The sequence below is a fragment of the Microplitis mediator genome, chromosome 3 (assembly GCF_029852145.1).
Source record: "Microplitis mediator isolate UGA2020A chromosome 3, iyMicMedi2.1, whole genome shotgun sequence".
Classification (NCBI taxonomy): domain Eukaryota; kingdom Metazoa; phylum Arthropoda; class Insecta; order Hymenoptera; family Braconidae; genus Microplitis; species Microplitis mediator.
In genome coordinates, this window is record NC_079971.1 from 6469132 (window position 1) to 6492643 (window position 23512).

The window sequence follows — 23512 nt, forward strand, 5'->3', positions numbered from 1 at the left end:
GGTAGTAGATATAGACATACAGGGCGCGAAATGTCAATTTTTAATTAAAATTCAAAAGCTAACCCTAAATATTTTTTAAAAAATTTATTATTTTGAGGACACAAAATTATTTTTTATTTACATGGATTTATTTTATAAATATATTTGGATATTTAGATTATTTATAAATTAAATTATGAAGATTATTAAATTTAATATAAATATTTTACTAAAAAATTATATTAAATATGCCCAGAGTAAAATTTGGACAAAATCAAGTAAATTTTATTTTTATTTTTAAATATTTTATATTATTATTATTAACTATCAATAAATAAATTATATATTTAAGGCAAAAACCCCTAGACCCCATCAGTGCCATGAGTCGCTCACTTTTGTAATTTTTTTATAAAAAAATTCAAGTAAAAAAACTTATCATTGATCAATAATTGTGAATCTAAAAATCCTATAATATGACTATCAAAGTATTTTATTATTTATTATAAATTTAAATTAAGTTATTATTTTTAAAACCGCGCGAACATGAGGATTTTTTACTTGAACGTTCGTTAGATTCAGGTTGCGTTGAATTTTTAAATAATTATTAGAGGGTATAGGTAGCATTTTTGGTCTCTTCAAAGCCATTATTGGACACTTGAAAAATTTGAATAAAATAACTTTTTAAATACGCAATGACAATTAATTTTAAAAATATGTGGGAAGATACTTTTATCACACTGTTTCAATGCAAGTTTCATGTTTTATTTTATGCTTTTTCATTATTTAAAATAAAGTATAATCTGTTCAAAATTGAAGCAGTAGCCACCCTGATTCAGAAATCTCATTTGGAATGATTCAATCCATGCTAAAGTGTATGTCTATGTATAGTCAATTTTGCTAACTTGGAATTGTTTCGGATCGTGTTTGAATTATTTCAAATTAGTTTTCTCAATCAGGGCACAAATGCTACTTCTACCCTAATTATATTTAAAAAATTAATTATGCCATTGCGTCTTTTACAAATTATTTTATTTAAATTTTTCAAGTTTCCAAAACTGGTCCCAAAGTGTCCCGATTTTTGAAATATGTGAGAATTGGTATAAAAGAATAAAGTTATATCTTTTATAAACTATTCTCCAAACAAATAAACTTATCCCCGATTAAAAACTCCGATTAAATTTTTCAATCAGATTCAATTAGAAAATGATCATTTTGATCTTTCCGATTTCTGATTTTAACTTTCAATTGGATCAATTTGATACTTTTCGATTAAATTCGATAAAAAGTGATTTAAAGTCGATCGGAATTTTCCAATCGGATTCAATCGGTGTTTCTTATCAGTTCAATTGATATTGTCCTTGATCGAGTAATGACACACCCCAACTTTTAGTGAGCGACCATAGATAGACTCAATTATCTTATTTGGAAAATGAATACTAATTAATTATCAACATTATTCTTCAAATTAAAGTCATGTTCTAATATTTAAAACTCTCAAAAAAAAAAAATGATTTCTCATTTTATTTAGCAATTTATATTGAGTGGTTTAATCCCACTCTAATTAAAAGTAAGGAGCTAATGAGTGTTACCTTTGATGATAATAATTTTTTTAGGTCGATTTACAAAACGAAATAATAAATTTAAAACGACAATTAACGATAACATTGGATGAAAATCATTTGCTTAAAGTTAAAATTCGTAGATTGGAAAATGAAATAAGAAAAAAAGACAAGTATATTGATTATTTTTTTATTAAAAATAGAGAACAGGTATTATTTTATGATGTTTTGATTGAATATTAAATTTTTAGTGTAATTTAACTGTAATTATTTTTATTTTTTAATTAAGAGTTTTGACAACAGAAGAATAATTTACGAAAAAACATCAAATGCTATTCAGAAATTGAAAAAAGAAAATGATGATCTGAAAGAAATGATATTGAAACGTGACATTGAAGATCAAAAACGTGAATATGATATCAAAAGAATGCTTCTTTATGGACAAACTGATAAAGTATTTATCATACATTCATTATTAAAGAAAAATAATAATAATAACGATGGTCAAGGCAACAGACGTCCGACAATTTGTTAGTTTTTGAATAAACAAACTCACTATTAATAGAAATTGATTTTCAAAAATATATTCAGAGGATTTTTTAAAATATTCAAATGTTTCTTTTTTTATGACAAATAAAAAAAAAAAAAAAAAAAAAACAACAAAATTGTCGAAGTCTGCTATTTTTAGTGTGAAAAAAAAATTTGGGATGTTAAGAGACGAAATATCCGATCACTTTTCAGTATAAGAAAATCTATAGAAATTCTATAGAAAATCTAGACTCAGGACTCGGTGCTGAGATAAAAATTTTTTTCTTCATTTCTACAGGTAATCTAGACAGCTCTCCGAGCTCAAAAACAGCGGGAAGTTTTGGGGTTTTCCCGCAGTCAACCGTTTTTCAAATTTTTTTTTATCGAGTAATTAAACAATTAACATGACGGACTCATTATGATACTGAAGTTAGCAGACGTCTGACAGTTTTTGAATTTTTTTAAAAACGATTAAGTATGAAAAAAAAATATTTTTAAAAATTGCACCTATAGTTTATTAAATTTTCTACATGGGTATATTTTCAGTTATTTTTTTTTGTAATTTATTTGCTGAAAAAAAATCCGAAATTTCGTAATTGTCTGCTAACTTCAGGATTGTGGACTCATTACTATATTTTTTACTTGTCGTATAAAAATTATATAGATAAATATGACGTGAAAATTAATCGGCTATAAGACCTTGATCTGTTATTGGGTCCGTTGCTAATTGTAACCAAATTAAAACAATTAAATTTTTACTAGACTTATAGAAAGCCATCACGAAAATCATCTCATTCATTGAATCATGATCTACCTGGCGTAAAAAAACTAGAAAGTTTATCAGATTCAAATACGATATCAAAAAATGTCTATCGTACTTTCGCCGAAAATTTATATAACTTGGAAAGTACTAAAGATTATTTAAATTCGCTGTTTACGACTCGTGCTGATGTTGAAAAACTTGTCGGCACCATTAATAATCTCAAGGAACAACAAGATATCGACAGAAAAATAATTCATGCACGAGAGTATAAAAAATTTCTTAATAAAAAAATTAATTAATTATTTAACATAAATAATTAGTGACTTTTTTTTTAGTTCTGAAATAATTCGACTGGCATCTGAATTAAATGAAATAAAAGAGCAACTGAGTATAGAAAAAATATCAAGCTCTTTATCTCCAATTGTGAAACATGATTACGGCAATTCAAAGAATAAAAAGTTTGATAGAAGTAAACGTTGCACTATCGAGTCTGCTGAGTTTGAATCGAGTCATAAACCAAAAGATATTAAAGTTGAACGGAAACCAATGAAACATAAAACGTAAATATTTTTTTACTTACAGTAAATGTTTAGTAATTGACATTTTAATTTTTTAAAAATTGATAATAGTTCAAGGCGATTGGAGCCAGTGTGGGAATTGAGTGAAAACGAACTGTCAAGTGCGAGTGATAAATCAGAAAGAGAATTATATAATGAAGATATATCAAAAAAGACGGAAATTGAATATATTATAGATTCAGAAGTGAGCTCTGATGGTGAAGACATATATTTATTAAATAATTTGGGTTCTTATCATCGGAAAACGATCGGTACCATGTCAAATAATTGATTACATTAATGGGTTATTTAAATTTATTACCATATTAATAAATATATTTATTACAAATTTATCAGTTATTAAATACTTGATTACAATTATAATTAAAGTATAAAGGGTTTACTGAAAAGTAAAAATATGAGCTTGGAATTTTGATATTAGGTCGCGAATTATAATTTTCTATTTTCCAATTCGATGACACGGGAAAAAAAAATTTTTTAAAAGTGGAATTTTATATCTCGGCAATGGCTCATTGTACATATAAGTTCGGGATATATTTTGTAGAAAATTGAACGATCTACAAAAAAGTCTTATCATTTTTTGATAAATTCATCTGTTCAAAAGTTATTGGAGCTTGAAGTCAAATTTTCAGTAAATTTCAAAATCTTCTTACTTTTGCGGTGAAAATATTAGACACCACAAAATTTCACAGGATCTTTTTTGTAGACAATTTTATTCCCTAAAAATTATCTCTGATAAAGTTTTTCAAAATTCCGCATTGTTTTCTAGTTATTTTTATTTTAATGTCAAGCTCCTGAAATTGATCAGAGCACTATTTTTTTTAAGAGTTTGACATTAAAATAGAAATAACTAGAAAACAATGCGGAATTTCGGGAAACTTTATCCGAGGTAATTTGTAGGGAATAAAATTTTCTACAAAAAAGATCCTGTGATATTTTGTGATAAATCTGATATTTTCGCCGGAAAAGGAACAAGATATTGAAAATTACTACAAAGGCAGTGGGGGTTGAGTGAAAACGAACTGTCAAGTGCTGCAAGTGATAAATCAGAAAAAAATTATATAGTGAAGATATATTAGAAATTGAATATATCATAGATTCCGAAGTGAGCTCTGATGGTGAAGACATATATTTATTAAATAATTTGGGTTCTTCCTTGTCGAATAATAGAAACAATTAATTACATTAATGGGTTATTTAAATTTATTATCATATTAATAAATATATTTATTACAAATAATTATTTATGTTATTGAATACTTGATTATAATTATATTTAAAGTATAAAGGGTATATACTTTTTAAAACGTCAGTTTATTAATAATTAATTAATAAATAAATATCGTTATTTATATAATGAAAGATGATTATTATATTTAAAATATCAACTGATATCAATAAAAGATAAAAATATAAACTTCAATTAGTAGATAATTATCTTGCTGGGCAAGGATGTTTCAGTCTGATAGATTATGACTTAAAGTAATTCCTGATTGCCTTACGTCATTAATTATTATTTTAATTTTTTTTTCTTTTTTTATTTTGATTACAAAGTCAAATAGTCTAAAATATATATTTTAATATTTAAAATAGTATCGATACATTATATTTAATGAGTGAGTGCTAGATGATAAAAAGATCAAAAGAATTTAATAATCGATAAATGTTAAATGACTTTGAATGTTTATAAAATATAAATTACGGTCAGGACTAAATATCACTCATAATATCACACAAAAAAATATCATGTAAGAAAATATGTTACGTTTAATTAGAATATTATGAGCCCGAATTTCGCAGCGTAGTAATATCATAAAATATGTAATATTTTTTTATGATATTGAAACATTGCGATATTTGAGGAAGTGATAATTAGACGTGTGATATTGACTATGATGTATAGACATGTAACCAACATGGTGTCACGACTAAATCTCAATGCCAAGATATTACATAAAAAAATATCATTATAGAAAATATCTTACGTCTTATAAAAATATCATGCGACCGAATTTCACAGCATAGTAATATCGTGCGTAAAAAAATTTTGAAAATCGTGTAGATACAGATATTTAATGACTGGTATATTTTATATTAATAAATATAATATTTTTTGATATGATATTGAAACATTGCGATATTTGAGGAAGAGATAATTTATTATATGATGCTTTGACATGTGATATTTTGTTGTGCGATATTTAGACATGTAACCTCGGTGTCACGACTAAATATCACACAGAAAAATATCAATGCCAAAATATTACACAAAAAAATATCTTATAGGAAAATATCTTACGTCTTATCAGAATATCATGCGAACGAATTTCACAGCGTAGTAATATCATGCGTAAAAAAAATTATGAAAATCGTGTAGATACAGATATTTAATGGCTGGTATATTTTATGTTAATAAATATAATATTTTTTTTTACATGATATTGAAACATTGCGATATTTAAGGAAGCGATAATTTATTATATATTTTTTCGTGTGATATTATGACTGATATTTAGACATGTAACCTCGGTGTCACGACCAAATATCACACGAAAAAATATCAATGTCAAAATATTACTCAAAAAAATATTTTACGTCTTATTAGAATATCATGCGCTGAAATTTCACAGCGTAGTAATATCATGCGTAAAAAAAACATGAAAATCCTGTACATACTGATATTTGATGGCCAGTATATATTTTATATTAATAAATATAATATTTTTTCATATGATATTGAAACATTGCAATATTTAAGGAAGTGATAATTTAGTATATTTTATTTCGGCATGTGATATTTTATCATGTGATATTATGACTGATATTTAGACACGTAACCAAAAATACATGATTAAGTATAGACTATTATTATTATAATGACTAAAGCTTTAAGTACTTAAGTAACATTACGTAAGTCTACGTAATAATTATTAATTATAAAATAATATTTGCAAAAGCGTTTGAGACAAAAAAAAATGTATAAAGTTCTTAATTAATAATAATTAATTACGCTTGCTTAATATTGCGATTCATCAGTTGATTGTATAGTGATTTAAAAGTTGACTGGGCTCGTCCTTTGTGTCGAAGTCCTGGCAATAGTAAAATTACCACCACTGTTTAAATTAATAGAGTGAATTAATAATAATAATTTAAATTTTATTTTAATTTATCCATTTAAATTTCAACTTACGTGTTAAATAAATAAGTAGTAAATTATTAACGACATTTCCTATCCATGCCAAGAGACTCAGGCATAAAGTTATTGATCCGTAGTACTAAATAAATATAAATGAATTATTTTTATATAAAAAACTGTTGATATCATAATTTACTTGATTAGTGATCACTGATCATCAATAAAATCGCGTCATTAATTCCAAAAGAGTTCAAATTTTTTTACGCCCTTTTGGCTTTAGGCGCGAAGTTTAAAACCACAAGCGCATAATTTTTTGAACTGAAAATATTTGGTGTTGATTAAAAATAAAAATAACTTACGAAATTAGGACGATTGCTACGAGCGTTAAGGATAAATTTCCAAATAGTTTGAGCTTGTAACAAAATTTCGCTGACACTTTGACAAATTTCATCTAGTTTACGTTCCTTCTGCCCATTCCAAGCACTAGAGGAAATAAAAGTCGAGGCAACGATCGGCACCAAGTAATCAGCCAAGGCCAGTAATAATAAAGTCATTGACACTATCGTCAAGAACGCGGGTTCCATCATCCAAATCATACTATAAATTAAAATTTTAATAAAATTAATATCAATACAGAGAAAAAATAACTTTTAGAAATATTAGCTCGAAGAGCTCAAAAATTTACAAGTAGTGAGCTTCCTGAACTTGAAAAGTGTGAAGTTTTGGGGTTGTCCCGTAGGGTCAACCGTTTTTTCAGATTTTTTTTTGAATTGTAACTTAATGAGTAACGTCAACCGATTTTCAATTCAATGTAATTCACGGACAAACACTGCACGGAAAGATTGGAACCCGACGTTACTGTTCTGCACCTAACTCAGTACGGTGCTGGAAAAAAATGCCCGATTGTGGTGCAGCACCACACTGATTACTGTGCGGGACCTGACTGGATCGTGTGCGCATATCACTCAGTCAGGTTCTGCATAGGAATTAGTGTGGTGCTGCACCACAATCGGGCATTTTTTTCCAGCACCGTACTGAGTCGCAGAACAGTAACCAGTCGGGTCCCAATCTTTCCGTGTGGAAGCTTAGAGTAGTGAGTCTTAAGGATTTTTTAAAACTTTAACAGAGGGTTTTCATAACGTAACTTTACTACACTTTACCCTGGTTCCGAAAAAGTTAAAAAAACTCTAATTTGGAACTTTTTATGAACGTTTTTTTATTTTTGAGAATATTAGTTTCCAATGTGAACTTTGTTCTGAGCGAGGGTAAAAAAAGTAGTAAACGTTTTGAGAAATGTCTTTTAAAAATGTTATTTTTTTCTCAAAATTCGCTCATATAAAATCCTAGATCAACTTTTTCTTTTACTATCAAAATTACAGAAGTTCAAAAAAAGCTCCACTCGAATTTCTAATCTGTCTCAAGTTTAGAAGCTCCAAATGTCGAACTTTTTTGGAACGAATTTTTTTTTCACGCGTTAAAAATTTCGTATTTTAAAAAATTCTAATTGGTCTCCGAGAAAGAATGTTTTAAAATTCCCCCCCGTTTATTTTCTTGAGTGTGAGAAATGTTCGGTGATGTTTCCCTTTAAATATAAAATAAATGATAATAAAAAATTTTCATTGACTTAACACTTGAGAAAATATTGTTTTTACAAAAGTTATTTTTTTCAGTGTATTGATAATTAACCAGAATATTTATCAGCTTACAAAAATATTAGCGATGTAGCACCAAATATAAGACCAGGATACCAAGATTTTTCCCACAGAAGAATTGAATTTAATGGCAAAATAATTTCTCTCCAACATTCCATTTTTTTTTTAAGCTGCTTCATACATTTATCCTAAAAATTTTTTACATAAATTCAACATAAATTAATTACATCAACCATAATTACATGTGATGACAATAAAGTTAGCGGACATCGAACAATTTTAAAAATTTAAAATAATAAAATAAAATTTTTTTTATCAAAAAAATTAAAAAATGGACTTTCAGAAAATTATAAAATCAGCAGCTGCATTTTTTTAATTTCATCAATCGTTTAATTTTTTTTATATGTAATTTGAAAATTGTCTTGTCTGCTACATTTACACTCATCTACATCTGTAACTTTTTAATGATCCTCAAGTTAGAAGACAGTTGACAACTTTTTCCTCCAAATAAATTACAAAAAAAATATGCACATGTAGAAAATTTTAAAAACTACAGGTACCATTTTTTTTTATTTCAAATTTAATGAGTATGAATGTCCCTGATAAAAAGAAAACAATTAAAATCGATTCGAAACGATTCAAAAAAATGTTTTTTTAATCTTTTTGAATACTTTTAAATAGACTTAATCGACATCGTTTTAAAAACGACTGAAAGCGATTTAATTTTTCAAATATTTTCAAATACTTTTCGAATCGACAAATAATAGTTAAATTCCTGGCTCGCCACGGCGATTTAAAACAATTCGAAACAATTCAATTTTTTAAATTGTTTTAAATAAATTTGAATCGACAAATACTAGACTAATTACTGATTCGTAGGTAGATTCAAAACAAATCGAAACAATTTAATGCTTCGAATCGTTTTACATACTTTTAAATCGACAAATAACAGGTGAACTTATTAATTTCACCTATTAATTTTTAAATTTTTTAAATGCGCATTTTTTTGAAATTTAATTTTATTAATTATTTACTCTATTTATTTATAATTTTTAATTTGTCTGATGTCTGCTACATTTACACTCATCCAAATTTATCGTTTCTAAAAAAAATCAAATTTTCAACGTCCTCTTACTTGAGTGTAATCTTCTCTTCATTTAAAAATAACATAAAAAATTACCTTGTCGTTGTCCAGCATTTTGTATTTCGTATTTTTTTTTACCAAAATTTAGGTGTCAATTATAAATAAACCGGTGATTGTTACAATTCTTCAATTACTTACAAAAAACTTCAATCAATAAATTCAATCATTTTACAATTTGCTGTCAGTTGCTAATAAAATAAAACCAGTGTTTTAATTGTCAATAAAAATAATTCCAATACTCAAAAATAATAAGTATTAATTATCAAATAAACGTCAATAATTAACCGATCAATTAAACAAATAAATAAAGTAGCAAACTTACAATTCTCTGAATAGATTATCACCCAGTAGACAGACAAGTCAGTTTTATTTTGATATTTACTGTCTACAAGTAATTTAATACTGCGTGTTGGTGATAATGATGATAATCAATGACAATGACTTTGATAATGTGCAAGTAATACTGGTAATAGTCGTGGTAATTGTGATCGTTGTCCTGTCGACGCTGATGATGTTGGTAGAAATGAACCTGATGTCGTTGTGATGTTGGTAGAAATGATCTGATGTTGTGTTGAAAATTAAATAAAAAAAAAAAAGTAGTGGGGTCTTGAAGTCTGTGGTGGTAAAAATTTTCATGTGTCATCAGCATCAGTGATAAAATTTACATCTGTGTGAAAGCTGGTGGTGGAAACTGGAGGCAAATTAAAGGAAAAAAAAAAAACAAAGGGAAGTAGGTAGCAGAGGCAAACAAGTAGAGGGTGAAAAGTGTCTTTGGGTTTGAGATTAACTGGAAAACGCATCGTGATTGGTCAGCTGTTCAAAATGTTGGTTATTGCGGGCGATGCCATGCCGATGTTGTGACGTTAAAGATTTTAATCGCTTGCATACACTAGTAATAAACGTATTATTCAGTTGGTTTTTATTTTATTTAACAAACCTGGGGGTGAACATTTAACACCAAGGATGAGTTCGGTAAGATTTTGAGTTTTAATATAACCCGAGTTAATAAATAACATGATATCTTTATTAAGATGCTCGGTTGTTTACCTCTGGGTAAACTTTTGTGCATACGCGAGCATGAGGGCGACAAAAATTTAACGCGGGAGAAATTTATTGTGGGAATTTTTTTTGTTTCAGATATCGAATGTCGAGAATTTTTCACCACAAATTATTCGGAGGGTAGCCAAGGAAATGACAGAACTGGTCAGCCATCCTCCTGAGGGCATTCGGGTTATCATTAATGATGAAGATGTCACTGACATTCAGGCTGTCATCGAGGGACCTGGTGAGTGTCCTTTCACCTCGTGCTATTATTCATTGTTTTTTTTTTTTTTTAATACCGAACAAATGACATTTTGTGAATTAAAATCGTTGATAATTACTATTGGGATTGATGTAAATAATTTTTTTTCAGCTGGTACTCCTTACGCGGACGGTCATTTCAGAGTTAAACTTGCTCTGGGCAAGGACTTCCCACAAGGACCTCCTAAAGCTTTCTTCCTTACCAAAATCTTCCATCCAAATGTTGCGAAAAATGGAGAAATTTGTGTTAACACCTTGAAGAAAGATTGGAAGTCTGATCTTGGGATAAAACATATATTATTAGTGAGTTATAATTTATTTTTTACTTTACGTTTTAAATATCGCGTAAGATAAGAGACCCAGTACCAGATCAGGGAACTAATATCTGATTACTCATGTATTTTTATATCTATATTTACTAAATGTAGATGTACAAATATATGTAGTGATCGAGCACTAGTTCCCTGATCGGGTACTAGTTCTCTGATGGGGTAATAGTTCTCCGATCAAGTACCAGTTCCCTGATCGAGTATTAGATCTTTTAACTTATAAGTAATTTTTTTTTTTTTTTATCTAAAGTAAAAGACTTAGTACTCGATAAAAAAAACTAGTACTCGATCAGAGAATTGATACTCGTTCAGAGAACTAGTACTCGATCAGAGAACTAGTATTTGACAAGAGAACTAGTACTCGATCAAAGAACTAGTACTCGATCAGAGAACTAGTACTCGATTAGAGAACTAGTACCCGATTACTCCAAGTATTTTTGTGCTCGTTAAGTAAATTCACTATCAATTATAATTATATTTAGCAATGTAAAATTTGTTACAAACTTTCAATGTCTATACTCAAACTCTAGATGAAGTCAAGAGTTTTGACGAAACGCGTTGGCAATAAAATAAAAAATATCGCATGTGATAGTACACTTATTTCCCGCTATCATCATTGCTATTAATTAGTCGATATAATTACACTAATAATAATAATAATAATAATAATAATAATTTTATATTAATTATGCAAAACGTTTATTTTTAAAGACTGTCAAGTGCCTACTCATCGTACCTAATGCCGAATCTGCCTTGAATGAAGAGGCAGGAAAAATGCTTCTTGAAAAATACGATGATTATTCCGAAAGAGCTAAAATGATGACCGAAATTCATGCTCAAGTAAGTTATTAGTAAATAAAATAAACCATAATAATCTATATCATTATTCATGTTCATCATAGTCAATATTATATGGTACTGATAGTCCCAGATATCCGACAATTTTAGTCTTTTTATAAAGAAGTTAATTGTAATTAAGAAAAATTATTAAAAATATGCACAAAATTTTTTCCCTATAGTAAAAGATCTAGTACCCGATCATTCATGTATTTGTACATCTGTATTTGCTTAATATATATATACACAAATACATTAAATGATCGAGTACTAGATCTTTTACATTAAATTAAAAAAAAAAGTACTTGTAAGTTCAAAGATCTAATACCCGATCAAAGAACTAGTACTCGATCACTTCATGTATTTGTATATCGATAATTAGTAAAATTTAGTACATAAGGTAAGAGAAGCAGTACCCGATCAGGGAACTGATGTCCAATTACTCATATATTTCTATATTTAGTATATATATCTATACAAATACATGAGAGACTGGATACTAGTTCCCTGGTCGGGTACTGGGTCTCTTACCTTACGAGTATTTTATTTATTTATTTATTTATTTACTTAAAAGAAAACAAAATTAATGTCTGCTACTGTCAGTATTATAATATTATATATCAATAACGGGAAAAAATTCTTAATATGAAATATGTTTACATTACTGTTAACGTTTCGTCTTCTTCAGGACTTTATTTAGCTGACTTTGATAACTACAATTTATATTTCGAAAAATAACAACTTACTACTGTTTATTTTTACTGCGATGTCTTATTGTTTTTATATTTTTTATTTAATTTCATTGTCGAGCTCTGAAGTCAATAATTCCAATTAAACGATTGCAATATAGTAAACATGTTGCATATAAATATATATATATATATAAATATTTATAATTAAATTAAAAATAATTATTTAACAGGGAGGTGGAAAAGGCAGTAAAGTTGGTCTTGAGAGCTGTACCTCCTCCGAAATTGGCGGACCTCTTCCTAAAAAACACGCAAGTGACAAAAAAATAACCGCTGAGAAAAAAAAAATGTTGAGAGATAAGAAAAGAACGCTCAAGCGATTATAAATAAGTTATTAATATTTAATCTAATCCTTATCGATCCTGTCCTTTAAAAAAAAAAAAAACAAAAAAAAAATTCTTTGGTGTGGTTTCAAATATCTAATACCCAATAACTTTATAGAGAAGAAAACCTCAAAAATAAAAAAAAATTGTTTTTTCTTTCATGACTGATAATTATCATTAAGTATTTAGACTTTACGATCAACTAATATTTTGCTTATTAATTTTTTCTCAAGTAATTTTAGAATTTCATTACATTAAATTATCATTTTTTTCACAAGATTTATTTTAAATTGCATAAATTAAATCGTAGCCCTCTTTCATTATGTTCACGTAGAAAATATTTTTACAAACATGTACAAAATAATAATAATAATAATTATATTAATAATAATAATAATGTCGTAATTAGATGAGTTTTACTCATAAATAAAATGCTTTCACACAAATCAAAATTCTTTAAATTATTATCATGTAAACATTTATTAGTAATAAACACAAAAATTACTCGTTTTTTTTTAATTTATTTGAAATTTAATTGTAACGAACCTACAGTCACTATGTGACTGCCAGAGTATTACTGCCAAATTTATAAAATATGATTTGAATTTAACTGTTCATTAAAATCTATAAGGTAAAAGCCCCTATACCCGCTCACTTTTCATTGGAGTGAGATTAAATCACTCAATATAAGTTAATAAATAAAATGAAAAACCAGATTTTTTTTTATAGTTATTTTTTGAAGTTTCGAGTATTAGAATAAAATTTAAGTTTGAAGAATAATAGAGATAATTAATTACACCGGCACACAAAAAAAAATAAGTTCTCTGTACTTTTGACGGGACCGATTTATTCCCATGTATTTTGACCCGCTGAATCCGAATCCGAGGTCCGTTTAACCCGTACACCCTCAGATTTTTAGAAAACTTTAAAAAACCTCAAAAATACACAAAAATCGACCGTTTTTTAAATTTATAAATTTTTTTAACCCTAACTAAGCATGATTTTTATGTATTTCGGTCCTCCACATACTAACCTGAAGTTTATTTAAAACATTAGCCATTTAAAGTCTGAGTAAATTCCAAAAAACCCCAAAAAATTGCAAAAAAGCAAAAAAATTCTTAGTATTGTGATGAAAAAATTTTATAGAGCTAAATAAATAATTATTTTCATGTATGTTTATCTGTCACATATAATTCTCAAACATCCATGGCTCAGATATCTCTAAAATTTTAAATAAATGGCAAAAATTCCCAAAAAATCGAAAAAAATAAAATTTGGTATAACAAAAATCAATTTTTAAATCGAAATAAATAAAAGAAATCATATTGTTCGATCTGTGATATATATATAAAAAATATTTTGGCCTAAAACATAAAAAAATTTTAATATGCTTCAAAAAATTTTTTTCATCACAATACTAAGAATCTTTTTGCTTTTTTGCAATTTTTTGGGGTTTTTTGGAATTTACTCAGACTTTAAATGGCTAATGTTTTAAATAAACTTCAGGTTAGTATGTGGAGGACCGAAATACATAAAAATCATGCTTAGTTACGGTTAAAAAAATTTATAAATTTAAAAAACGGTCGATTTTTGTGTATTTTTGAGGTTTTTTAAAGTTTTCTAAAAATCTGAGGGTGTACGGGTTAAACGGACCTCGGATTCAGATTCAGCGGGTCAAAATACATGGGAATAAATCGGTCCCGTCAAAAGTACAGAGAACTTATTTTTTTTTGTGTGCCGGTGTTATTATTAATTTTTAAAATAAGGTCCTTGAGTGTACCCATAGTCGCTCACTAAAAGTTGTGATGTACCATTACTTGACCAACACATGGCCCTATAGTCGCTCAAAGACAATATCAATTAAACTATGATAAGTTTATTGATTTGGACAAATAATTTATAAATTATACTACTTTATTCTTTCATAATATAAAATTCCATGAATTTTAAAAATGTATTTAATAAGATATAGTTATAAAAAATTTTTCAAAATTTGACGTACCCTAAATTTAATCTAACGAATGAACGTTAAAGTAAAAAATGTCCGGCTGAGCGCGATTTTGAAAACGTCATTTAATTTAAAGTTATAATCTATTATAAAATAATTTGATACGTCATATTTTAATATATTTAGATTCACAAATAATTATTTATCAATAATAATATTTTTAGTTGTAATTTTTTTTATAAAAATTATAAAAAAACGCCTTAAACAGTTAAAGTAAGCGACTAATGGTACTGAGCGGGTATAGGGGCTTTTACCTTACTCTAAAATAAACTCTAGAATATTTTGTTTATTTATTTTAGGATTCGTTAAAAAAAAATCTGAACACAGTCAGACTTTTTTTTATAAGTTGTCTAATATATTTTTTTTCACTGACACCAAATTAAATTTTTTAAATCGTCTTTTTTCCCGCGCAATTTAAATGTAATTCGAATAATTTTGATAAATTTATTCATCTCGAAACTTGGCAATGAAAGGCACAAATTCAAGGAACAAAATTTTCCTTATTCTCTTAATAATATAGATTATATATATGAAATAATAAATTTTAACTGTTTATTTAAAGAAACAGATTTTTAGATATTAAGGGCATAGGTAATGTCCCCCACTTTTAAAAATTTTATTTTGCCTCAAGAAAATTTTTGTTTCCAATTTAAAATGAAAAAAGAACCAAGAAATCCTTTTTTTCTGTGTAGAATTTTGAAAAATTACTTGAGTTGATATCAATTGGGAGTTAACGGAAATTTGCTAAATAAATTTCATTAAAATTTGATGTCAAATTTATAATTAGAATTTTAAAATTTTGTAATAATTAAGTTTTTTTTTAAACTATTTCCCGTGGGAAACAAATTCTTTTTAAAAAGATTCCAAAAAATTAACAAGTGGAGCTTCTAAATTTGAAACAGATTTGAATTTCGAGTAGAACTTTTGTAATTTTAATAGTAAAATAAAAGTTTACCCAGGGCTTTCTATCAGCCAATTTTAAGTGAAAAAAGAAACGTTTTTAAAGCATATTATTACTACATGTTACCCTTGTTCCAAAAAAGTTCAAATTCCTCAAAATTTGAACTTTTTATGATCGTTTTTTTATTTCAATGCAAACTATATTGCTTTCTAATGGGAACTTTTTTAGAACCAGGGTAAAGTATACCAAAAATAAGTTTTGAAACCATTATTTTTTTACTCAAAATTCGCTCATATAAAATCTTAGATAAACTTATTGTGTTTTTACTATCAAAATTACTAAAGTTCAAGTTGAAGTTCTATTCTGTCATGTACCTGAAGATCAGAATGTTTTTCGTGCAACAAAACTGGAAAAAATTTATGTAATGTGACTGCTTAAGGGGAAGGTGGTGACTTGCAACTTTTGGTTGCCTTACCAGCATCTATATGCGAAAGCGAAAATTTTCAGAAATTTAGTCACCTAGTAGATTTTCTACTTTCCACATATCGAATTTTTTTGAAAATTTGTTTTACACGCATCGGAGCTAAAAAAACTTTCTTATGTACTAATAAAAATATGATCCTGGTTAGCAGACAGTTCACAATTTTTTTTTCTTTTTTCAAAAATTCAATTTAAAAAAAAAAAAAACTAACAATTTACACATGTAGAAAACTTAAAAACCTATAAGTGCAATTTTTTAGAAATGTTTTTTTTTTTTTTTATAATTTATCGGTTTTCAAAAATCAAAAAATTATCAGAGGTCGGCTAATTTCAGGATCATATAAAAATAGAGGACAAAATACTAGAATAAATGAAGTCATTTTTTAAAATTCAGAAACCATTTTATTATTTCCTGGCTGAAAATAGTTTTGGATTCAGTCTTCAACCACATTATGGCTTTAGGTTGTTTGTTATGTTATTTTCATGATCCTGAAGTTAGCAGACAATTGAAAATTTCGGATTGTTTTCCTCAATTAAATTTGAAGAAAAAAAAAAACCAAAAATATGCACATGAAGAAAATTCAAAAAACTACAAGTGCAATTTTTAAAAAAATTTCTTTTTTTATAATTTGTCATTTTAAAATAAATTCAAAAATTATCAGTCGTCGACTAACTTCAGTATCATTTATTTTCTCTGTAATTAAATATATTTCAACGCACTCTATTAATTCAAATGCGTTTGTCTCACAACTGTGACATCATTTTACTCATTATTTTTGTCACTTATTCAAACTATCACTGCACAAGTATAAGACAAGAGATTTATGTTAAATTATCTCACAGCCTTAATAAACTATATATCAATTAAGACATGAGATCGCAAGTAAACTTTTAATTATCATTAAAATAATTTAAAATTAAAATTAAAATAAAAAAATTAGATTTAAAAAAAAAATTTATTTAGTTTTTTTATCTTTAAAAATTAATCAGTTTTAGTTTTATGTTAAATAGTTATAAAAAAAAGCTTATAAAATAAAAATGTACGCATACTTTGGATGAAGAATAAGCTCGAGATAAATTCAATCTATTTTTTTTTTTTTTTTTTTTTTTTTACTTTTCAATTAGTACTCATCACACGCAGGTGAAGTTTACATACAAAATTCATAAGTATTTTATAAATTATTATAATCTTTTGTCTTAAAGTCTATAACTAAATGATGTTTCAAAATTGTATCAATCAATTTTTACATTTGTTAGTTCAATTTAAAAAAGAAAAGTAATTACGAAGAAAAAAAAACAATTATTTTCTATCTTTGTTATCATTTAATCAATCAGAAGGTAATTATCTTATTAGATTTACCTTTAATTTTTGTACCATTTCTTTTTTAATTACAAACGATACAATAACTTTTTCAAAATGAATTATGATGAAAGTTCTAGGCGTAATTTATATGCTAAAGTCATGTGTAAGACTTTGAAAATTTATCTCTATTAATAATTATTTAAATTTTATTCGCTTATTTATTAAATAATTAATATCGTGTTCATTAATTATGAGTTATCGACAAACAACACTTTCAAGTGTTCAATCAGAATTATACGCGATATATTTTAAAAAGAAATGAAATATTATTATTATAATTTTAATCCCGACATTTATTAATAGCTGGCTACTTGACTTCTTTTACGTAAGCTTCTAATTCAGCGTCCAACTCTTCGGCAGTTGGGGTTTTTGCTGGTGTTCTAGTGCCTCCGCCTCGTCCACCCGCACCTCGTCTTCCACTCGCACCACCACGACCTGTAATTAAATAATTGACATTGAGTAATTTATAAAAAAAAAAAATCATCTTATCTCCCCCTCCACTTTTTAAAAAAATTACTCTTAGTTGTTACAAAATTAAGAGTTAAACGAAATTTAGTAAATAAATTTATGATCCTGAAGTTAGCAAATAATAAACAATTTTCGGATTTTTTTTTCAAAAATTTAATTAAAAAAAAAACTACAAATATGCATATGTAGAAAATTTAAAAAACTATAAGTGCAATTTTTTAAATATTTTTTTTTGTAATTTATCGTTTTGGAAAAAATCAAAAAATTATTAATCTCGGATACCTTAGTATCATTGAAGTTAGCAGACAATTTTCAAATTCTCTTTTCAAAAATTTAATTTAAAAAAAACTAAAAATATGCACTTGTAGAAAATTTTAAAAACTATGAGTGCAATTTTTAAAAATATTTTTTTCTTTATAATGTGTCTTGAAAAAAATCAAATTGTTAGACGTTAGTTGACTTGAGTATCATAAAAACTTCAGCCTTAAAAATTCGGCATTACAAACTATAATTAACATAGAAATTTTAATACGATCATTACAACTGAAAGTTATTGAATATTTTAAAAAAGTGGGGAGGAGAGACTGTTTAGAAATGGCTTTAATGTAAAGATAACTTACCTCTTGTCGCACCAGCCCCACGAGCACCCCGGAATCGATTCGTCGTTGATCTCTGGGGGAAATTGGTTGCAGGAAGTCTTGATGATCCACGAATGGATGTTGTTACAGGCAATTCAGATGTAGCGACTTGAATGTTCATTTCACGACCTAAACATTTAATTTTAAATATTAATTTTCATGATATTCGTTTATAGTAAATTTATTTATAAAATTAATAATTAGAAATTTATTTACCATCAAGAGGGACACCATTGTATTGCTTCATAGCTTTGATCGCATCAGCTCTTCGTTCAAAAATTACATCAGCAGATCCCAAAGAACGTCCTGATCTGTCATAATGCACTGACGCAGATTTCAATGGCCCGAATTCACTAAATAATTCCTGTAAAAATAAAATAAAATCATCGTTAGACTTTCGCTTTAGGATAAAAATAAAAATGTTCTTTCTTTAATTTGTTGGTGACGTCATAAAGTAATAGAAACTTTAATTACTATGGACATTTAATTACTTGAGTTTACGTACACAAAAAATCAATAAAGTTTTATCATGACATATATCTTGTATTAATTCTATTAGTTTTCATTGATTAGTTCAGTAAAAAAAACCCGAAATTACAAAACTAAGTTTTTTTTTTTTATGAATGTCGTTCAAGTATTGGTAGAAAATTTTTCAAGTTAATTTGTTAACTTAAAATTATTCAGGCTTAAATTTTGTTCACGAAATTTAAAAGAAAAAGATAAGATTACGATATTAAAATAAACAACACAAATATATTTGGGTAGATAATAAAAATAAATAAAAGATTAAAGAAATGATTCTGAAGTTAACAGACAATTCACAATTTTCGAATTTTTTTTAAACAAATAAATTAGAAAAAAAAATATACGCATGTAGAAAATTTAAAAAACTACAAGTACAAATGAAAAAAAATAATTTATCGTTTTGGAAAAATTCCAAAAATTATTAGACGTCAGCCAACTGCAGTATATTTGATCTTGAAGTTAATAATTAAAAAAAAATTCAGATTTCAATTTTACAATAAATAAATTTCAAAAACTAAAAAAATGCACATGTAGAAAATTAAAAAAGCTGCAAGTGTCATTTTTAAAAATTTATCATTTGGGAAAATTTTTTTTTAACAAATAAACTAATAAAAAAACTAAAAAATGTACTTGTAGAAAATTAAAAAAACTATAGGTGTAATTTTTAAAAATTTATCGTTTTGGAAAATTTTTTTTCAACAAATAAACTATAAAAAACTAAAAAAATTCACATGTAGAAAATTAAAAAAACTATCAGTGCAATTTTTTAAAATACTTTTTTTTTATAATTTATCGTTCTGAAAGTGCAATTTTAAAAAATTTATCCTATTGGAAAAATTCCATAAATTATTAGACGTCAACCAACTTTAGTAAAATTTAAAATAAAATATTACCTGAATATCAGAATCGGATACTCCAAAGTCGAGGTTGGACACAAGGAGTTTGGTAGTCCCTGTGCTACCGATTGAACCTCTTCCGACTTTCTTGACGCCCTCGAACATATCATGTTTCCACGCACTATTTACATCACCCTGTGAAAAAAAAAAAAATTAATCCACAATCCTTCAGATAAATATTCGAAAATTCAAAAGCTCAGTGAATTTTATCCAAGTATTTTTCAAAAATAAATTTCCACAATCAACACCCGACGCCATGATCATGACGAGAGGTTAAAAGCCTTGAGAAAATGCAACTCAAAAATGAAAAAAAATTTCAAACTTGAAACTTACTCGTGTGTAAGAAGCAGTCGCTCGTGAAATTCCACCTCGGTTACGTCCTCGCATAACTCCACCACCAGCTCTGGGTGATCCACGCGGACCTCGTCGTTGCAAATTACCGGTGGAACCTCTGCCTCGTCTAGCCGCGCCACGCGATCTTCCTCCTTTATTTTGCTTGATTATATCGTCTAGGCTCATTTCAATTTTGTCTACCATCTTCATTATTAATACACTTTATTTAATAATAAATCAATTAAAATGTTTATTGATTTTTTTTTAATTAAATAATTATTATAGTTAATTATTTAATGAACCAACTGAACACACTACCGAATTGTAATTCACTATAATGCTGTACAACAAAAATGGCGGTGTGCGCACGAAAAATTTTCGAGAGAGGATATTATGCGCGTCTGCGTGTTCGTATTCAACTACGAAAGCCGGATTCTCATGTGATCACAGCAAGTATATAGTATATGTATATGTATATGTACACTTTTATTATTATTGTTATTAAATTGAGCACTGATAAATAAAATAACACAAGTACACGGTAATTTACTTGATAAAATAAAATAAATATTTATCGGACTAACAAGACTCGTCTGAGGCTGACTGAGACTAGCGGAGAACTGAAGTGATCTGAACTGCTCCTCGGCCTTCTTATAGACAATAGGCATCTTGGTGGTAGGGGAGTTTGTTACTAGTTTGGGGGTAGGGGTAGACTGATGCTCATTGGTCCGTCAGCTTGTCTCTGGGTTAATTTTTATGACTTTCAAAAATTTGTGAATCACCGCTATGAATGTGGATATAAGGGGGTTTAAAAAAAAAAATTTTTTTTTTTTATGGTAATCAAAAATTGGAAGTATAAAAAAAAATAAAAATTTTGGTACCAATTTGAGCTCTTAATGATATTAAGGTTTGCCTCAATCTATTTTTGAATTGTCCATTTAAATAACGCGGGAAAAATAATTTTTTTTTTTAGAATTTTTTAGCTCCCAAACTAATCAAAGGATTTTTATGCTCAGAAAATATTTTTGTAGGAAATTGAACGCTCTACGAAAAAAGTCTCTTATCATTTTTTGATAAATCCTACTATTCAAAAGTTATCTAAGCTTCAAGTCAAATTTATAGTAAATTTTAGGATCTTTTGACTTTTCCGGCGAAACTATTAGTCTTATCACAAAATATCATAGATTGTTTTTTGTAGATAATTTTATTCCTTACAAATTATCTCTGATAAAGTTTTTGAAAATTCCAAACTATTTTCGAATTATTTTCATTTTAATGTCAAGCTTTTAAAACAGTAGATTTCTGATTCATTTTAAGAGCTTAACATTGAAATGAAAATAAATAGAAAAAAATGCGGAATTTTGAAAAACTTTATGAAATATAATTTTTAGGGAATAAAATTGTCTACAAAAAAGATCGTATAACATTTTGTGATAACTCTGATAGTTTCGCCGGAAAAGTGAAAAGATCTCAGAATTTACTATAAATTTGACTTGAAGCTCAAATAACTTTTGAACAGTTGGATTTATTAAAAAATGATAAGATACTTTTTTTTGTAGAGCATTCAATTTTCTACAAAAATATTAATTGCGCATAAAAATCCGTTGAGTGGTCTGTGAGCTACAAAATTCTAAAAAAAAAAAAAAAAATTTCCAGCGTTATTTAAACGGAAAATAGAAAAATGGATTGAGGCAAACCTTAATATTATTATTAAGAGCTCGGATTGGCACAAAAATTTTTTATTTTCATTTAAGCAACTTTTTTTTTTCATAATTAACAACCCATCATCTCTAATAAATCAGATATAAACGTCGTTGATACATGAGTGTAAATGTAGCAGACATACGACAATTTTTTAATGACAAAAAAATTAAATAATTAAAATAATAAAATTTAAAAAATGCATGAACTGAATTTTGAATTGTCTATAAACACGCATTTTTTTATTTTTAATTTATGAAAATTTCAATTTAATATTTTAAAGGTTTTCCAAATTATTAGATGTCCGCTAATTTTACTATTATCGTTGACGCTTGATCCTGAAGTTAATGGACAATTAAAAATTTTCGGACTTTTTTTTTTTTGTAACAAATCAATTACAAAAAAAAATATAATTGTGAATGTAGCAGACATTAGACAAATTTTAAATTATTAATAAACAGAGTAAATAATTAATGAAATAAAATTTTAAAAAATGCGCATTCAAAAAATTTTGAAATTAATAAGTGCATTTTTTATAAATATTTTTTTATTAATTATTTACTTCGATTATTTGTAATTTTAAATTTGTCTGATGTCTGCTACATTCACAATCATAAAAAAAAACTAAAAATATGCGCATGTAGAAAATTAAAAAAACTACAAGTGCAATTTTTAAAAATGTTTTTTTTTTTCTATCATTTATGGTTTTGAAAAAATGCTAAAAATTATTAGCCGTCGGCTAATTTTTGTATCATCGTTTACACAGACTCATACTTCATCTGATACATTCATCAATTATAAACTCACACATTATTTTGATAAATCAGACTCTGATAGTGGAACAGTAAGAGTAGATTGGGAAAAACGGAAAAAAAGTAACATCATCAACTTAACAAAAACATTCAATAAAAAACAGCAGTAATTGACACGTGGCCTAACAGGGACGATAGCTGAAAAGGAAAAAAAATATCATATTGAGGTAGAAGTATGAGTATCAATGTAGCTGACAATATATAAATTAAATGTAAATCGAATAAAATAAAAAATGAGCATCTATAGAATTCAAAAATCAGTATGTGCATTTTTTTATTTTGATATTTTTAATTATTTAATTCGTTTATTTGTCTCATATCTGCTACATTCACACTCATGTAGAAGTGCCAGTTTCGGACACTTGAAAAATTTCGATCATATAATTTTTTAAATATGCAATGACATAATTAATTTTTTTAATTTCTCCAGAGACACTTTTATCTCACTATTACAATACAAATTTTCTTTGTACGAAGATCATTTGGGAATTCCCCGAATAGATTTTTA

At 26.8% G+C, this 23512-nt stretch overlaps 4 protein-coding genes across 4 annotated transcripts; 2 read left to right on the plus strand and 2 right to left on the minus strand.

The window, feature by feature from the left end:
* The first annotated feature begins 70 nt into the window (after positions 1-70).
* On the plus strand, positions 71-7140 carry LOC130664652 (uncharacterized). Its single transcript, XM_057464674.1, has 6 exons — positions 71-257; positions 1593-1748; positions 1828-1992; positions 2829-3094; positions 3165-3389; positions 3459-7140. The coding sequence occupies exons 1-6, from the start codon at positions 228-230 to the stop codon at positions 3676-3678; spliced, it is 1062 nt and encodes a 353-aa protein (XP_057320657.1). The 5' UTR covers positions 71-227; the 3' UTR covers positions 3679-7140.
* LOC130664657 (ADP-ribosylation factor-like protein 6-interacting protein 1) lies at positions 4713-9818 on the minus strand. Its single transcript, XM_057464679.1, has 6 exons — positions 9662-9818; positions 9376-9527; positions 8250-8383; positions 6903-7140; positions 6598-6682; positions 4713-6520 (listed from the first exon to the last, which is right to left on the minus strand). Exons 2-6 carry the CDS (start codon positions 9391-9393, stop codon positions 6414-6416), a joined length of 582 nt encoding a protein of 193 aa, XP_057320662.1. The 5' UTR covers positions 9394-9527; positions 9662-9818; the 3' UTR covers positions 4713-6413.
* Positions 9819-10091: 273 nt separating this feature from the next.
* Positions 10092-12982, plus strand: LOC130664656 (ubiquitin-conjugating enzyme E2 S). Its single transcript, XM_057464678.1, has 5 exons — positions 10092-10311; positions 10477-10624; positions 10754-10944; positions 11682-11810; positions 12730-12982. The coding sequence occupies exons 1-5, from the start codon at positions 10303-10305 to the stop codon at positions 12880-12882; spliced, it is 630 nt and encodes a 209-aa protein (XP_057320661.1). The 5' UTR covers positions 10092-10302; the 3' UTR covers positions 12883-12982.
* Positions 12983-17211: 4229 nt separating this feature from the next.
* LOC130664653 (THO complex subunit 4) lies at positions 17212-21114 on the minus strand. Its single transcript, XM_057464675.1, has 5 exons — positions 20492-21114; positions 20156-20293; positions 18954-19101; positions 18720-18866; positions 17212-18066 (listed from the first exon to the last, which is right to left on the minus strand). The coding sequence occupies exons 1-5, from the start codon at positions 20699-20701 to the stop codon at positions 17939-17941; spliced, it is 771 nt and encodes a 256-aa protein (XP_057320658.1). The 5' UTR covers positions 20702-21114; the 3' UTR covers positions 17212-17938.
* Between the last annotated feature and the right edge of the window lie 2398 nt (positions 21115-23512).

Excerpts from the sequence above, each read along its gene's own strand:
- LOC130664652 (XM_057464674.1), top strand. The coding sequence starts at position 228 with ATGCCCAGAGTAAAATTTGGACAAAATCAA. Across the intron at positions 258-1,592 it reads TAAAATTTGGACAAAATCAA|GTCGATTTACAAAACGAAAT; the intron begins GTAAATTTTATT and ends TAATTTTTTTAG. Across the intron at positions 1,749-1,827 it reads TTATTAAAAATAGAGAACAG|AGTTTTGACAACAGAAGAAT; the intron begins GTATTATTTTAT and ends TTTTTAATTAAG.
- LOC130664653 (XM_057464675.1), bottom strand. The coding sequence starts at position 20,701 with ATGAAGATGGTAGACAAAATTGAAATGAGCCTAGACGATATAATCAAG. Across the intron at positions 20,294-20,491 it reads CGACTGCTTCTTACACACGA|GGTGATGTAAATAGTGCGTG; the intron begins GTAAGTTTCAAG and ends TTTTTTTCACAG. Across the intron at positions 19,102-20,155 it reads TATCCGATTCTGATATTCAG|GAATTATTTAGTGAATTCGG; the intron begins GTAATATTTTAT and ends TTATTTTTACAG.
- LOC130664657 (XM_057464679.1), bottom strand. Across the intron at positions 7,141-8,249 it reads GCTACATCGCTAATATTTTT|TATGATTTGGATGATGGAAC; the intron begins GTAAGCTGATAA and ends TTTAATTTATAG. Across the intron at positions 6,521-6,597 it reads ACTACTTATTTATTTAACAC|TGGTGGTAATTTTACTATTG; the intron begins GTAAGTTGAAAT and ends TAATTTAAACAG.
- LOC130664656 (XM_057464678.1), top strand. Across the intron at positions 10,625-10,753 it reads GGCTGTCATCGAGGGACCTG|CTGGTACTCCTTACGCGGAC; the intron begins GTGAGTGTCCTT and ends ATTTTTTTTCAG. Across the intron at positions 11,811-12,729 it reads TGACCGAAATTCATGCTCAA|GGAGGTGGAAAAGGCAGTAA; the intron begins GTAAGTTATTAG and ends ATTATTTAACAG.